Below are 16,771 nucleotides of genomic sequence, written 5' to 3'. Positions count from 1 at the left end.
TTCGAGGGTGTTTGGGGGTGTTCAGCATCCCTGCTCCGGCATCGCCCTCCAGCAGCAGCACCAGAAGGGGGCACACGTGTGGGTGGAGGTGGGAAGGACTGGCCACCGCTGGCACAGGGGGCCTGGGCAGCTGGAAAGAGGTGTGGGAACGAAATAACAAAGCCGTAAATCATGACACAAAACATGCATTCATTTTATTCACAAAACAGCCTGGATTGCTAAAACATTACAAACAGCATTTCAATTTAATGATGAAGAGCGCTGGCGCGACGGGGTTTGAACAGAAGAGAAACATCACTTTCGGAACTGCTTCAGCACAGGTCCTGCAACCGCAGCTTTATTTTGATTTTTAACTTCAGTAAGTTTACAAAAATTATGCCTAGGAGGAAACCATTGCCGTTAGGTTTATCTGTCCGTGGTGTTTCTTGTTCTATATAATAAACTAACAATGACTTTTTTTTTTCTCCTTTTCTCCTTTGTTGGCGAGCGCCGGTGTGCAGCGATTGGTTCCTTCCACCTCTGAGAGCGGGGTGAAACTTCCATGGTGAACGGCCGGGGAAAGGGAGACTACATCGCTTTAAACATATTCTCATTTATAAACATGAAGTTGAGGCATTCTAGAAAACTACCCCACGCTATTGTATGACGGGAAAGAATCAAATAAAAAGTATAAATGAGGGTGCAATTAAACAACTGTGCTAAATTACAGTAGTGCTTATTAGTAACTAGGTTTTTAAAAGGTTACTGTAAATGTACATTCCCTACACAAGAACTGCATCTCTCACACAGAAACAACATCAACACCAAAACACAGAAAGAAACTGATTGTCCATACTCTGCCTATTTAAGTCTTGGTACTTTACAGATCCACTTGTGGTTGTTTTTTTTTTCTTTTCATTATTTTATTTGAAAAGCAGGGTAAATGTCTGACTGGACGCCGAGGATTGTTAAAACAAACGCAAAAAAAAAAAAAAGAAAAAGAACGAAATTATAAAAAACAGGAATGAGATTTGCGAGAAAATATTTTTGGTTCTAAAGAGACACAGGTGCATCCATTCATTTCAGCCAAAATCCCTTGCCTGAGACAACACAAGCAAGCAGTGACATTGCACTTGGATGACAGAGCTTTGGGATTCCTGTTCCTACTGGAACCATCGGAACGCGGCTCCTGTAGGAAGCATCACCTTCTGGAAAGGAAGAGACAGGGAGAGAGAAGAAGGGACAAGGCGTTAGGTCGGGTCCGGCACAGCCTACATTGTGCACCCACCTCCCACCGCCCCCAGCCCAGCATCCTGGTCACCTTGCACCGCACACACATGCACCCACGCATCCCAAGGCTTCCAGGCCACTAGGATGCGGCTGGAGGGAGGACGAGGGGGTCCCCCCGCTGCCAGCCCGTCCCCAGCAAGGCGCCCAGCACAGCAGTGTGGCCTTTGTTCCCGCGTCCCCAAGCCATGGCCAGCACAATGGGAAAAACTCCGCTTCCCCTTCAGCTAACAGCCGAGCACAATGGCCGGGGAGCCGGCAACCACGGCCCTCGCTGCCACCCCCCACCATCCTGCCACGGACAGACGGGACACCGCCAGACAGGAGCTCAGCCACGGACAGACAGACACGAGCCCTGCCACAGAGAGACAGGCACCTGCCAGTCAGGAGCCCTGCCATGGACAGATGGACACCTGCCGGACAGAAGCCCTGCCATGAACAGACAGACACATGCCAGACAGGATTTCTGCCACAGAGAGACAGGCACCCGCCAGACAGCAGCCCTGCCATGGACAGACAGACACCCAGCAGATAGGAGCCCAGTCAGCGGATGGGTTCAGGAGGGCATCTGGGGGTAAACTGAGGCAGGGAGTGGACTGGCTGTGTTTGGGGCCACCAGACCCAGGAGCTGCTTGGGACACAAGGGACATCACCCCACTGCCACCCGGCCACAAAGAACAACGTTGTCCCCAACAGAGCAGCGGGGACCTCTCAGCTTGTCACAGGGGAGGAGGGATGAGTCCCACCAGGCTCAATCCTAAACGCAACAAAGTGATAAACAATGGACAAGACCTCTTCAAAGCCACCTCCAGAAAAGGTCAATGGCCCCAGGACTCTGCCATCCTCTGGAAGGAGAGACATCTCCCAGCTGGATGGGGTGGGAAGCCCACACAACGTTCATGAGGCCATGTATAACCACAACATCTCTCAATGCCAGAAGCCTCCAGATAAGGCAAGCCACGCTGGCCAACAGGCAAGGGCCACACAGCCACCAAGAGGACATGCCTCAGAGAGCCCTTTGGTTCCCACATCTCCCACAAGCAAAGGACATCAACGGGAAACAAGGCCCAGGCTGCGGTGATGGGCAGCAGCTGGGTGCCATGGGGCAGGGGGGGACACAGTCAGCCCCAGAACCAGCTCCCACTGTCAAGCCTGTGTGCAGGGCTTGGGTACCCCATGTATTGTCCAAAGAGTCACCTAATGCCAAGCAGGAGCCAGCAGGCTTTGATCCGGTCATTCTCTTGGATCACCCACCAAGCCTCAGTACAGGGCAGTACAGGCACCAACCTCTGCGGGAGGAACCCCAGCGTGCTCACTTCCACAGGCACCATGACCCAAACATGGGGCTGGAGCAAGGGGACAGGGTGGAAGGTGAGAATGGTCAAGAGATGGTGGTGTCCAGCCAGGCTGCTGACAGATCACACTTTCTCCTGCTTCCAGCCTGTGTCGGGTCCTTGGAGCAAACCAGGCTGGGACAGTCAGAGAGCTGCAGGCTCACCACTTCCCCAGAGGTCTCTTCAATCAGGCATCCAAGGAAGACACGAGTGTTCCCCAGCAATGATGCAGAGGGCTTGTGGCACAGCATGTCACCCAGGCTGCATCCCACCCAAGGCGCCAGATGGAGAATCAGCAGGGCAGAGCATGGTGGATTCAGCAGTAAGGGCCACCTACTCAGATACATCATCCCAGGAGAGAGGAACAAGGGGAAAGGGGCTCCTAATGGGTCTGGAATGAGATGTCCAATACAGGTCACCTCTGCCCCTTCATTGTAAAAGGAAGATGGACAACCACCTCTAATGTGGGTGCCCAGATTAAAACCCCCTCATCCCCACAAGTCACCGAACAGTTTAGGTTGGAAGGGACCTCAAATTCCAATGCCCTGTCATGGACAGAGACACCTTCCACTGGATCAGATTGCTTCAAGCCCTGTCCAACCTGGCCTTGAACACCTCCAGGGATAGGGCAGCCACCACTGCTCTGGGCAACCTGGGCCAGGGCCTTACCACACTCATTATAGAACATGTCATCCTCATGTCCAGCTTAACCCTGCCCTGATTCAGTTTAAAACCATTGCCCCTTCTCCTGTCACAACATGCCCTGGAGACTCATGAGGGTGGTGGTGATCCTCACACCAGAACTAGCTGGGCACCAACACACTTCACCAAGGCCTCTCCAGATGGAAGGGCAACTCTGTCTCCTGACTATTCATAGACTTCATGTGCCAACGGGTCTTGAGACAAGCCTAGGGTGCCCTGTACAGGGCTGGCCACCAGTTCCCAACAACATTATCTGGGTTGCCAGGGCTGGCAGAGCCCAGAGGAGCCTGGTCAGTGCAGGACATACTGCTGCTTGCTCCAAACCATCCAACCTGCCTCACTGGCCTTAAAGCCTCAAACGGCCACCACCGCACTGGGACACCAGTGGCTACCGGTTATTCAAGCTCTATAGATGAGCAGATAAAGCTTAAACAGTGGCAGAGGGATTCAGCCCATCTTTTATGCTGCCATAAAGGTTTAATTCTGGGGTTTTTTTAGTGCTTGATTTTAGTCAATGTTTAATCAGAGCTGTGGCCCCAGTCTGGGTTTCTCAAAGGACACCTCTTTGGATGCACAGCACTGGCAGAGCAGCCTCACTGCCACAGCTCTTCTCCCCAGGTGCCTGCAGTGGCATGATGCTTCACAAAGCCCTGTGAATTGTTCAGCCCCTCACAAGGGCCAGTAAATGCCCCCCTCCTGTCCTGGTATCAGCACTATGGTGGGACTTCATCCCAGCAGGACCAGCAGACCATGGAGCTGCTGAGCTCTGCATTTGGCCACCACCACTTCCAGACAGGTCTTCACAACAAGGCAAGTGCAGTGGTTGCCCTAGCGTTGGCCCAACACAACGCACTGTCGAGGCTGGTTGATGTACGGTGAGGTATAACAACCCTGCCAGTGACCAGGTTGACCCTGGACATCAGCTGAGGTCCCAGCATCCTTGTTCAGACACATACAGCCACAAATTCGTGAGGGTGGGGGTGGTCCCTGGCCCAGGTTGCCCAGAGAAGTTGGTGGCTGTTCAAAAACCCTTGAGGGTGTTCAGAGGCCAGGCTGGATGGGGAGTTTGAGACCCCCCTGATCCAGTGGGAGGTGTCCCTGCCCATGGTAGGGGATTGGGACCGGATGGGCTTTGATGTCCCTTCTAACCCAAACTATTCTGTGATTCCATGATTCTATGAAGGTCAACACATGGTGCAAATGGACACTCTGAGAGAGGGGAGGGTCTGCTCTGAAAAGGGGATGGTAATGCCCTGGAGCAACCCAGGCGTCCATCCTCACTAGCACAAAATCTCTTTTCAGCCTCAACACTTATGGTCATGCCTAGGAGAGATGGGGACCAATCTTTGGAGGGACCCTTCCATCACAACTGGAGCCCTGTTGCAGTGGCTCCAGTTTCTCAACCAGCTGTGGGATGGAGAAACCAACCAAGGAGGTGACCATATCATGGGCTCCCGGTGCTATTTATCACCCCCTGACACAATGCAGCACCAGGAGATGGGAGCAATTCCCTGGGCTGCTGTGAGCTCCGAGTCTATTGACCCGATTTAGGACTCTTTGGAAGAGATGAACTTTTTTTTTCCCTTTCTCCCTTTTTCCAGATCACTGACTCAGCAAATTAGAACACGAATATAATTTAGCAATACAGCGGTTTTTGAAAGACATAGGCCCCCTCGCCTCATCCCCGCCGCCCAAAGAGATTTTTTGTTCGTCTTCACGATTCATTCTGAGCTGATGCTAAATGAAAAACGTGGAACGTGGCTAAGGAAACGGTGGGTTGTCTTGTCGGGACCAAAGGATGGGCAATGCCCTTGTGCCAGCAGGCATGATCCAGCTGACGTCCAGGTGACTTTTAGCCTTTGCTGGCTCTGGGGATGTCCTCTCCAGCAGGAGGAACATGCTGGCACAGCTGACAGTGGGATCAGCTCCCAGAAAAATCAGACCCAGCTTAAGTGTAACACATGGGGGCCCAGTGGGCAGGCCCAGAGCAACCCTGAGCATGCAACAAGGGGCAGGCTCTGAAGGAGTGGCATGGCCATGCACCACGTCCAGAGCCACCAGTGCCCAGCCCCTGCCCATGCCCACGTCACTAGCAGCTGCGCATGATCCCAACTGAATTTCAGACCTATGCGACAACTCAAGTCACTGGACTTTTCCTGCACTCCCCACCTTCCCAGTGGATTCCCCATCCCAACAGCAGCTTGCAGCAGCCAAGGACAACACCCACGGATGGATGTGGTCTCCATGGGTTGCAGGTGATGACAGCCCAGGTACCACCCCAGCACCCACACATCCCAACCAGGCATCCCCGTGCTCGGCAGGCGCGGCAGGAGCAGAGATGCTTCCAGCGCAGCCGGGTGCCCAAGCAGGCGCACAACTTAGCCTTAGGGACTCACTCTGAGTGCCCCAGCTGGGCTTTTGCAAGCACTAGTCACCCCCAGGCTCTGTCCCAAACAGCCACCTCCTGCCTCCCCACCCCCTCTGCCCCCATCGCCAGGTACCAAACAGCCGCCTCCTGCCTCCCCACCCTCTGCCCCCATAGCCGGGTACCAAACAGCAACCTCCTGCCTCCCCACCCTCTGCTCCCATCACCAGATTCAAAGCTGCTCCCTGGCTCAGGAAGCAGCAGCTCCCCGGGACAAGGGACACCGGCACTGAAAGCCCAGGAGTGACCCGACCCACTGCTGCCCGCACCTGCCAAGGGGAGAGCCAAGCACAACACTCCTAGAACCCCAGGGCGAGATCCCAGCCCTACTCCCCAAGCCCAGCCCACCAGGGAGAGTGGGGACTGGGAGCAATGGGCAAAGCACGCATCTCACTGGAGGAAATGTTAATGGAAAAGGGAAAAATAAAAAAGTAAGAAGTACCAGGCGTTTTATTATCTAGGGCAAGGTCCGAACCCAGGAGCGCAGCCCGAGGAGGGGTTAGGGTGCCTGAGAGGGGCCGGTTACCTCCAGTGCTGCAGAAGGCTTCTTTTTGAGTTCTTCACATTTTCGGAATTTGCAAATCTGGTGGCCAGTTTTGCGATTCCTACAACTGCTGCACTGCTCGCAGTTTATTCCGTCTTCGGCAGGGCGGCACATGCCGCATCTTTTCCGTTTCTTTTTCCCCGAATTGATGGCAGATGCCAACATCATTCTGCATGGGATATTCTGCCAAGCCAGCCATATGGAGTGCGCTCTCTGCCAGAACACGCCGGCAGGGGTCATAATGAAAAGGCCTGGGTTGATGGGAAAAGCCCCCAGGTAAGGAAAATCAGAGGGGGCCGTTCATTGTCTCTGCAGCTGAGACTGCCTCCATGTCAGAGATCCAGTCCCGTGGTCGCTTGCGAGAGGAAGATGCTCCTGTACCACTCTCTTAAGCATTTTCTGTCGACTGAGCAAACTGTTGTAGGGTCCGATCTGTCCCTTCTGAGGAGATCTCTGATACCCGGTCTAATTTGCTCAGCATACTAGAGATGCTTTTGTGCTTTGAGGTAGAATGACTTTTATCCACAGTCGTGTCATTGCCATTAGCTAAGGGGTTGCCTTTCTCTGAATGTTCGCTTACCGAGCTGCTGCTACCAAAGGTGGAATAGTGGGAGAGTGGACGGGACTTCTTAAGACTTTTGTTCAAAGGTTCACTTATTATTCCACTTTTGTTCCTCCTCTCGGAACTGACTGGGGGTTGAGAGTCATCTTGGTTATTTTTTTCTGTCTCTGGCTTGTTCCCAGTGTCTTGATGGGAGCCCGGATTTGACATGGTGCCCGGAGCCCAACAACAAAACCAAACCCCAAATTAGAAAAAAAAAAAAAACAAAAACCAAAAAAAAACCAAACAGAAGAACCCCCAAAAACCCACCCCCAAAAGCAAAAGGCCCCCAAAGCCCTTCTGGTAGCACCAGCCCGCCGGCCGCTGGGGAAAGCTCAGATGGGAACGCTCATCAACGGGGCAGCTCCTCCAGCCTCAGCTGCAGAGGACTTCAGTCCAGCCTCAGTGCAAAGACATGCTCTGCGCCTTGGGTACACACCATGCGGCTCTGCAAGTGGAAAAGAAAAGAGAGTTAGCGCTGGCAAGAGCCAACGAGCTTTTCAAAGCGGCTCTTCCTCCCCCTGCCATGAAAGTCTCTGCGCCGTGAACAAAGAAACTCCAGGGAACGGACCTTGGTGGAGATCCGTTCTGCTGCTCTTTAAAAGGGTCGCCATGCAGACAGAAACGGGGGGTCACCGGGGAAGGCCTGGCCAGCAGCAATGGCACTCTGCTGCTTAAAGGCTCTCTGTGCCCGGCTCTCCTCCCCCAGCGACTGCAGGTCCAGGGAAGTCACGGGGCTCGGCTCCTGCTCCGCTCCAGCAGCAGGCGGCCCCCATGCCAGACAGGACCACAGGCGCCCACAGGATGTCCCCGAGGCAGCAGCCGGAGCTCGTGCGAACCAGTCCCCACTCAGCAGCCGTCCGTGTCGTCCAGGTCGGGTGCCACACAGGCAGCTGGGTGCAGGGCTGCAGCCCAGCTCCTGCACACTCCCAGATGATGCTGTGCAGCCAACTCAGGCTGGGCTGCTCCCCCTACCCTCCTCCTCTACTCCCTGGACCTTTGTCTCCAGACCAGCACTGTGCAACAGCACTGGACAAGGGAAGGAAGTCACACGGGGAGCTGCAACATCCACCTCCAAGCCCCTCAGGAAGCAAGAGCATCCACCTCCAAACCCCACCAAGAGCTGCCCTATCCACCTCCAAGACCCATGGGGAGCCACAACAGCCACCTCCAAGCCCCACAGGGAGCCACAGCATCCATCTCCAAACCCTATGAGGAAACACAGCGTACACCTCCAAACCCCATGAGAATCCACATGTCCACATCCAAACCCTGTGAGGAACCACAGTGTCTACATCATAACTCCATGAGGAACCATAGTGTCCACCCCAAAACCTCATGGGCAGCCATCAGCCATGGCATCCACCTGCAAGCTCCATGAGGAGTCAATAGCGTCCACCTCCAGGCACCATAGGAAGCCGCAGCATCTACCTACAAACCCCATGAGAAGCCACCACGTCCACCTCCATTGCTCACTGCTGACCTCCTGCCATGCCCTGCCCACACGCCCACCACGGCACCCAGTGCAGGAAGGGTCTTGGTGGCAATGGCAAGAGCCCTCTTTGGTGCTGTTCCCTGGCGTGGGAGCAATGCCACCATCCCGGGGGCAGCTGGCTGCAAACACTTGTTGTGAAATTCCTCCTCCTCCCCTCCCAAGCACGCACGCACGCACAGGCACCGCCAGAGTAATCAGGCTTTAGGAGAAAAGCTGCAGGGCTTAGCGGAGCAGGAACCCACGTCCCCACCCCGGTGGCAGCTGGGGGAGGGCAGTGCTGGGAGGAGGCCCCTCGCCTACCCAGTCCCTCCATTCCGGCTGTCCCGTCAGCCTCCTCTCAGACTGTGGGCAAGGATGCAGCCACATGTGGAGAGCTCTGCCAGAACCCTCCCTCCTGCCCAGAAGTGATGCACAGAGCGAGGGGCACCCCTGCACCCTGCTCATCTGTCACCCTTCGTGTCCCCTTTGTTAAGGCTGAGCCGCAATGGGACTCCAGCAACCCCACTGTAGCCCAGGACCCTTCCCCACGGACACGGCTGTGGGCACAGCCACTAAAAGGCTGAGGGGGGCAATGTCCCCACACAGATCCCCAGCACCGGTGGAGGAAGCCAGTCTGTCTCACCCTGGTGCCAGAGCCTGCGGGGAACCCCCCTGCCCGTGCACTAAAAACCGCTTGCTTCAGCTGCTGCGGGATTTAAGATGCAGCGTGGATCGATGCAGGGCTTGGGTTCCAGCCTGGAGCTCGCCAGGCCACGTGTGGCCGGATGGCTGCGGCAGAACAGACTGCCCTTCCCAGCATTCTGCTCTGTGGGCAGTGGGTGCTGGGTGGCGGCGAGGCTGGGGTGCAGCAGGGGATCCATCCCTGGCAGACAGGGAGGTAGGGATCCATCCCTGGAGGCGTTAGGACAGGTCACACCTTAACGCCCAAAGCAACCGGCGCAGGAGCCGGAGTGGGGATGGCGGCAGGAAAAGCACGGTACGGGAGGATGTGAGATAAAGTCGCCTGGCGGCATTATCTCACGCCTGCCCGCGGCTGCCTTTCCTGCGGGCCTGCGCCTCTTCCGCCCCGTTTGGCCGCCGAGCAGGGAGCCAAGTGCCGAGCAGGATCAGCCCAGGATTTACCAGCCTCGTGGCATCATAACCACCAAGCTGCGGTGCTGCCGCGGCATTAACCAGGGCTCTGTTGGCCACGACCAGGAGCAGCACAGGAGGGACAGCAGGAGCTCATCTCACATCCCTCTGGCAAAGCCCTCAAGCCGCGCCCATGGGGGCTCACTGCCGTGCTGAGGGGTCCCTCAAACAACAAGTGTTGGGCGCAGAGCTGGGGAGGACACCAAATGGAGGGAGGCTGCAGTCACTGCCTCCACCACTTCCCATCTTCCTCCATGCCCAGCCTGCCAGCCAGCCTTCCCCTCTGGCTGTGGCTGGCTACTGCCCGCCCGTCCCACCTCACCACATGGAATCACAGAAGTATGGAATGGTTTGGGTTGGAAGGAACCTCAAAGCCCACCCAGTCTCATTCCCTGCCATGAGCAGGGACACCTCCCATTGGATCAGGGGGCTTCAAGCCCCATCCAACCTGGCCTTGAACACCTCCAGGGATGGGGCAGCCACCACTGCTCTGGGCAACCTGGGCTAGTGTCTCCCACCCTGACAGCAAAACATTTCTCTCTAAGATCTCATCTCGATCTCCCATCTTCCAGCTGAAAACCCTTCCCCCTTGTCCTGTCCCTGCAATCCCTACATAAAGCGGGTGCTGGTGGCACTGTGGCAGGCAACACAGTGGGATGAGACCATCCTGGCCCACCCAGTGTGGCTCACCCATCAGCCATGGGGACAAGGGACACCCCGCCATGTCCCCTCTTTGCCCCAGTGGTGCAAGGCACTGCCCAGCTGCTGGCAGGGGGTGCTGTGCCGAGCCGTGCCAAGCAGCATCACCACACAATCTCACCATTGTCCCGGCTGCTGCTCTGCCTCTGCCAGCTCCTGCCATCTGCAACCACCGCACGCTGCCCTCCAGACCCCTGACGCTCCTGCTCCTCCATGGCAGCACCCCATGCCAGGCAGGATGGGTCTGTCCCCACTGTCGCCTCCCAGGGACCCCGGGACCTGCTTGTCATGGCTAACTTGCACAAAGAACGTATCCCCAAACCCCGACACTGGGACCACCCAGCACTGCAGACACCTCAGCTGCTCCTCAACAGCCTCTGCCCGGCCAAGTTGCTAATTGCAGGGGGGGGGAGGAATTAATGATCTTAATCCCTTCTTTATGATTGACCCGCGCAAAGACCGTGAGGCCCCCCCCGTCCTGTTTCTGCCCCTTTTGCGGCCCCCATCCCTGGGGAAGGCGCCGGGCAGCGTCATCTGGGTCCCTGTCAGAAGGTGCTTAGCCCCGGCCACCGCATTAAGGGGCACGTGATGGGCTCCCTCGCCCGGGTCTTTGCACCAGGCAGCTTAGCAGCCAGGAGGGACGCCAGGGTTCAAGGGGACACCACCAAGGTCAGGAGGCCTTAACCCACACCTGGAGGTCCCCAGCCCTTTATAGAACTCTGTTCTCCCCCTGCCACCCCCTTGTGAGGTACACGCTGAGCCCACGCCCATGAGGCAGCTCTGAATGCAAAATGTCCCAGTGGTTCGAGTGCCCGGTGAGCTACACCTCCCAGTCAAGGCTGTCACTTTGGTGCCACCCGCTTTGCTCCCCCTGCTCCCACACTGAGACTCACTTCCATGGGTCAGCCCAAAACCCTGCCCCTGGCTGCCCAGGACGAGGCAGCAGCACTCTCCCAGGGTCCAGAGCGGCAAAAAGGGAGCTCCTCTTTCCCCAGGGATTCCCCAGAGCTCAGCACCCCACTCCTCTCCTCTGCTCTGCCCCGGTCTGGCACCCAGACCTCGGGGGCCGCACTGCAATGGTCCTGATAATTCCAGACCAATAAAGGTTGCAAAAGGCTCTCCGGTGGGCCAGCAGCCACAGAAACCATTGCCAGCCCTTGGACTGAGTGTCCCTGCCTGCAGGCACCAGGCACCGGGCGAGGGCAGCAGGAGAGGAGCTTCACTTCCCTTAAAGAAATGACAAGCGGTGCTTTCCAGCCCCCTCCCTGTGTCATTCCGCTGCATTGCTGGAAAGCCTTCAGCTCCTGACAACGTTAAAAGTCTCAGCTTCGAGAAAGAACTTCTGCTTTCCTTTAATTTTAAATAAATCAGCTGCCTCCCGGAAAAGCTGCCGGTCGCTCAGCCGTGCACAGACACGGCCTGGAAGGGAGAAGAAAGCAGCAAAGCCGAAGCTGAGCGGCTCCTGGGCTCTGGAGACAAAGGGAGAAAAATAAAAGTTCGGCTTTTTTCTAATCCCTGGGCTCTGGGTGGGCACCGGGGGCAGCGGCTTTGTCTGCCTGGAGCAGACGGAAGAGACCCTGGCGTCTTTTCAGCCTCCAGAAAGGAGGTAATTGTCCCTTCCACTGGGTTTTTGTCCCTGCTTCCTCCCCCTCAGCACACAGCCGCCCACCCAGCGCAGCTCACACCTCCCTGGCAAAGTCTGGTGATGGATGGACAGACAGACAGATGGACAGATTCAACACAACACGGGCAGCTAAGGAGGGCACCCACCACCAGCACTTGCCTCTTTCCAAGGCATCCTGGGAAAGTTACAGGTCAAGAGGCTTTGAGCCCCCTGGTCCAGTGGGAGGTGTCCCTGCTGATGGCAGTGGGATTGGAACTGTATGGGCTTTAAGGACCTTTCCAACCCAAACCACTCCATGAGTCTACGATTCTAAGCTACCTTCCCCACTGCAGACACCGCTTGCAGCTCCTGAGAGGGGCCACAGGTGCTCCCCATGCTCCTCAACTGCCCACAGCCAACAGCCATGGACAGGACCTCAGGATGGCCAGGATTGCAGGGCCATGGGTGGTGGGAGCAATGCATGGGGAGCCCCAGGACAACCTTGAGGCATTCTGGTGTCTGAAACACAAAAGCCGGCAGGTAGGACAGGATCACTGCCCTGTAGCACCATCACAGGTCAGATGGTCCAGTTGCAACCCAGGTCAAAGGCATCACCAGAACAAGGCTCAAAATCGCTCCAATGCCAGCACCACAACACCCAACTCAGCTTCCAGGTGCCTGATTCCCATAGTCAAACCTGCTGCTCCCTCCACCAGGTAACACAGATGAAGTGAAAGCTGGTGGTGATGTCCCATCAAAGCTTCATCAACCAGAAGTCAGACAGCAGTTACCAGACCAAAGGCCTGCCAGACATCTCCAAACCACACAAGGAAGCACTGTCTTGACCTGCCAGGGACTCAGTCTGGCATGACCCAGCCACGGGGACCACTGGCAGGTGCCGTCTGGTCTCAGCTGCTGCTTCTGCCAAAGCCATGTGGGTAAACAAGGTGAACCAAGAGAGAAATCAAGCAACGATTCAGCCCAAGGCTGAATATCCCTGCGGGACACCCGTTCAGAGAGAACATCATGTGGGATTAGCAGCCACGGGGACCTCGAGGCAAAGACAAGGGTGTCCTTTCACCCACCTTGTTTGTAAGTCATTGCCTCTGTCAACCCAACAGCCCCCAAGCTCTGCTCTTTGCATTCATCCTTCCCTAAACTGGTCCAGCCAGAAGATCAACTCCTGGATGAGCCATGGAAGTTACCATCACCCACTCCATTTTCTCCAGATATCAAGAGAGGATGCCCAGGCCTGAGGGAGGGTTGACCAGTGTCATAAATGCTGAACCTCACCCTGGGCGCTTGCAGATTAAGGAGCCAGAGGGATGACAGGTCGCCAGATGGGCAACTCGCATGGAGATAGTTGATCTCCTGTGCTCCAGAACATCCTCTGAAGTGCCGGTAGTGGCAGCCACTCTGCTCATCTCTGCTGACGAGGTGGCACGAAGGGACATTAAGAAGCCAACGCCTGAATTAAAAAGGCTATGGAAGATTAAATCCAGCATCTGGAGTTGGCCCTGGAAGCAGATGGCAAATCACCATGGCGCACAGAGTGGCTTTCACCCATCTCCTCCTTGCAGGCAGCCACTCTGCTCTGGTGGTGTCTCCCAAGGGCAGCTCTGGACGTACACATGGTCTGGCCAGAGACACGTCCTGCCAGGCACATTCTCAGGGATGCCATGGTGAGGCTGAGCAGATGCCCTGCAGATGCCCAGCTGAGCCGGCAGATGATGTCACCTCCCCAGGTGGGCTCCCTGCCCCATGGCTCCAGCAAAGCCATTCTTTTGGAATGGCCATGGTCCATTCAGTGGACCATGCCAGTACAGCAGAGCCATGCAGGGATGCCCAACAACCCCGGGAAATGCACCCAAGCAAGGTAGAGCCTGTCAGCAACGTGTCCTGCGCTTCCAAGGAGGTTCCCACCTGAGAGAGGACAGGGACATCACCACCTCTATGCATATCCTTGACCCTCACTGTATGGCGGCCCTGGTGAGCTGTGGTGCCAGCACAGACAGAGCCACCACTACGGGGCTCGACCTGTACCCAGGGCTGCCCCATGCCGCCCAGCTGGGAAATGTGGCTGCGTCCTGCCTCCACGGGGTGGTGGTTACGGATTAAGGAGTCTTAAATGTCAGACGACCAGGCGCTCCCTGGAAATCCACTTATCTCCGCTGCCACTCGGAGCGGACGGAGCTGGGCGGTTATGGAGATAACGCGATTTGAAGCGTCCACCCAAGCATTGCAGGGCTGCGGGTGCCCTGCGGACAACGCCAGGCACCTCCTCCCCTCCTCCTCTCACCCAGCTGCTGCCCAGAGAGCCGAGTGACAGCCACAGTGCTCAACCCTGGGGGGGCTGCACCCCACCTGCACCACCTCCCCCTTCCTCAATCCGGGGTACGAGAGAGGCTTGGCAGCCTCCCCTCCCCGGCGCGCATCCAGCCCTGCCCCGTGCCAAAGCTGCGCCAATTCGCTGCCCAAATCCTAAAACGACTGTAACTAAAACCTACCAGATTGAGCCTCGGGAAGGGCCCCCCCGCACTTCTCCCCCTGCTCCAAATGGGATTGAGCAGATCTGCGCTCACACGAGCCCAGCTTGCAGCCAAGCAGCATCTGACATTCACGCGCCATGGCACGGCTCTCTGCCACTCGCCCACTCCCCCCTGGCTTGGCATCGTTCTGCCTAAAGCAGCCCTCCTGGAGATGCGGCATCACTCCCAGTCCAGCAGAACCCCTCTGCCCTCTGCAAAGCACACCCAGAACCTCCTGAAGGGACCCTCACTCTTCATAGCAGCCAGTTCCCAGTGTCCCTTCCATCGAGAGAGGTCCCCAAGATGATTTCAGGTCTGTGATGCTCACAAGACCAGGCTGAACCATAGAATCATGGAATGGTCTGGGTGAGAAGGGACCTTAAAGCTCATCCAGTTCCAGACACTACCATGGGCAGGGACACCTCCCACTAGGTTGCTCAAAGCCCCATCCAACCTGGCCTGGAACCCCTCCTGGGGTGGGGCAACCACGACTTCCCTGGACAAAGGACAATGACCCAAGGACCTTGGAGGCAGGTGGACAAGAGGCAGACGCTGTCTGGCAGCAGATGCCAGCAATAATGGGCATCCCAGCAGAAGCCCCCCCACCACAAAGGGCTGCAGGGCACCCAGGCAAGGCTTTGCCCCAGGGAGACCTGCACGCAGCCCAGAGAGACCAAGCTAAGATGTGTGAATAGCTCCTGTTAACAGATGGGGCAATTACAGCATAAATTACTTGGGGTCTAACCAATAACCAGGTCACAGAGAGACCGATCAGCAGGCGCTGAGCTCCGAGAAGTTAATTAAAAATGAGAAAAAAAAGTTGTAGGCAAAGCCACATGGAATATTTGATGGTGAAAAGCCCCAAATCCATCAGTGCCACCTCCAACTGCCACGTCCAATGGTGCATGAATCTATCAGTGCCACCTCCAAGTGCCACCTCCAAAAGTGCCTGAAGCCACTAGTGCCGCCTCCACTGGCATCCAGATCCACCAGTGCCGCCTCCAAGGGCCACCTTGAACTACCACCTCAACGGTGCCCAAATCCACTAGTGTCATTTCCAAGTGCCCAAATTCATCAGTACCACCTCCAGATGTGCCCAAATCTATTACTCCCACTTCCAGGTGCCACCTTCAATGGTGCCCAAAGCCATAAGTGCCAACTCCAAGAGCAGCTTGAGCCCAGAGAGGTCCTCTTGTGGTCCTGGTTCTCTCAAAGCCCCACTCCTCCACATCCCACCAGGCAGCTCCGTGGTGGTAAGCTACAAATAAAGGGGCTGCTCTGGATCCCAGAAGAGCTGGCAGTGGGAAGGGCTGGTGCACCCGTAGAAGGACACCGGTAGTGCGAGTGTGAGCTCAAGAGCACCAGGACCAGCTCATTGTGTCTGAGTTTGGTCATTAATGGGTGGTGGGGACCTCGTGGTAATGAGATCCCCACCTCAAGGGCGGCAGGGCAAGGCCAACACCTAAGCACTTGCATCCCATGGACCAAGTGAAGAGAGGGAAGTGAGGCAGGAGCCACGCAAGTGAGGGTGCAGCAAGCACCTGGCCTCACCAGCCACCCTTCTGCGGGCTGGAGAAGACATCAGCATCTGAGAATCATAGAATCACTAGGTTGGGAAAGACCTTTGAGATCATGAAGTCCAACCATACCTGTCCACAACTAAATTATATGCCTAGGCAGTTCATCTGCCCATCTTTTAAACACCTCCAGGGATGGAGACTCCACTACCTTCCTGGGCAGCCGCTGCCAGAGCTAGAGAACCCTTTTGGTGAAGAAGTTTTTCCTGAAGTCCAATTTGAACCTGCCCTGGTGCAGCTTGAGGCCATTCCTCTTAAACTCTGAGACATCTCCTCCACTCACACCACCTCCACAGTGGAGGGCTGGGTCCCCACTGCTTCTGCAAAGGTGGGATTGGAGCACGCAATACCCCTGAGCCCCCGCGAGCACCGGCTCCCACTGCTTCTGCAAAGGTGGGATTGGAGCATGTGATCCCCCTGAGCCCCGCGCGAGCGCTGGCTCCTGAAGGTGACTGCTTTAGAGGAATGGCTTCGGCTGCCAGGAAGGCAGCAGCACCGTTGGGAAGCCGCTGGGGTCCGCGCTCGGTGATTATTGACAGATGTCTGAGAGGACGGTGAATAATCCTGTCTTCCTCTGGGAGGATTCGGGTCGCCCTCGCCGGGGGTTTATCCATTGTCTGGATCTGCCGGCGGTTGTTATTTTTGGTCAGCACTGCGTTTTGCTTGGCCTGGCTGGCAGGAGGGAAATGGGAGGAAGAAGAGAAAGGGGAGGAAGGCTGCTTGGCCAGGGCTCGGCTGGGGGGAAGAGACCATCTCTGCTTTGGGTAGGGGCCCTCAGGGAGTCTGGCTTGCTCTCCTCCCATCCCAGCAGAGCCCAAACTCGCTGCAGCAATGGGGCTGCCAGCACCAGCATCGCAGCCTCCCCT

At 56.5% G+C, this 16,771-nt stretch overlaps 2 protein-coding genes across 2 annotated transcripts in view; one reads left to right on the top strand and one right to left on the bottom strand.

Annotated features, from left to right (window-relative positions):
• Nucleotides 1–935: 935 nt before the first annotated feature.
• The window catches only part of CXXC5 (CXXC finger protein 5), a 36,712-nt gene continuing 20,876 nt past the window's right edge, over nucleotides 936–16,771 (bottom strand). Inside the window, 7 exon segments of the mRNA XM_054079539.1 lie at nucleotides 936–1,187; nucleotides 6,254–6,433; nucleotides 6,435–6,490; nucleotides 6,493–6,565; nucleotides 6,567–6,610; nucleotides 6,613–6,667; nucleotides 6,669–7,320. Coding sequence (XP_053935514.1) covers nucleotides 1,143–1,187; nucleotides 6,254–6,433; nucleotides 6,435–6,490; nucleotides 6,493–6,565; nucleotides 6,567–6,610; nucleotides 6,613–6,667; nucleotides 6,669–7,043 — 828 coding nt within the window. The 5' untranslated portion in view covers nucleotides 7,044–7,320 and the 3' untranslated portion in view covers nucleotides 936–1,142.
• LOC128853592 (uncharacterized) lies at nucleotides 1,198–4,199 on the top strand. The gene is made up of 2 exons (XM_054079538.1): nucleotides 1,198–2,337; nucleotides 2,388–4,199. The coding sequence occupies exons 1-2, from the start codon at nucleotides 2,048–2,050 to the stop codon at nucleotides 2,998–3,000; spliced, it is 903 nt and encodes a 300-aa protein (XP_053935513.1). The 5' UTR covers nucleotides 1,198–2,047; the 3' UTR covers nucleotides 3,001–4,199.

This window comes from Cuculus canorus, chromosome 14, assembly GCF_017976375.1.
Source record: "Cuculus canorus isolate bCucCan1 chromosome 14, bCucCan1.pri, whole genome shotgun sequence".
Lineage (NCBI taxonomy): Eukaryota > Metazoa > Chordata > Aves > Cuculiformes > Cuculidae > Cuculus > Cuculus canorus.
The sequence above is the reverse complement of the archived record's forward strand: the minus strand, read 5'-3'. Positions and strand labels throughout refer to the sequence as shown.

Coding starts and splice junctions, on each gene's coding strand:
- LOC128853592 (XM_054079538.1), top strand. CDS start 2,048: ATGGACAAGACCTCTTCAAAGCCACCTCCAGAAAAGGTCAATGGCCCC. Junction 2,338..2,387: donor CAACGGGAAACAAGGCCCAG/GCTGCGGTGATG, acceptor GGGGGGACACAG/TCAGCCCCAGAACCAGCTCC.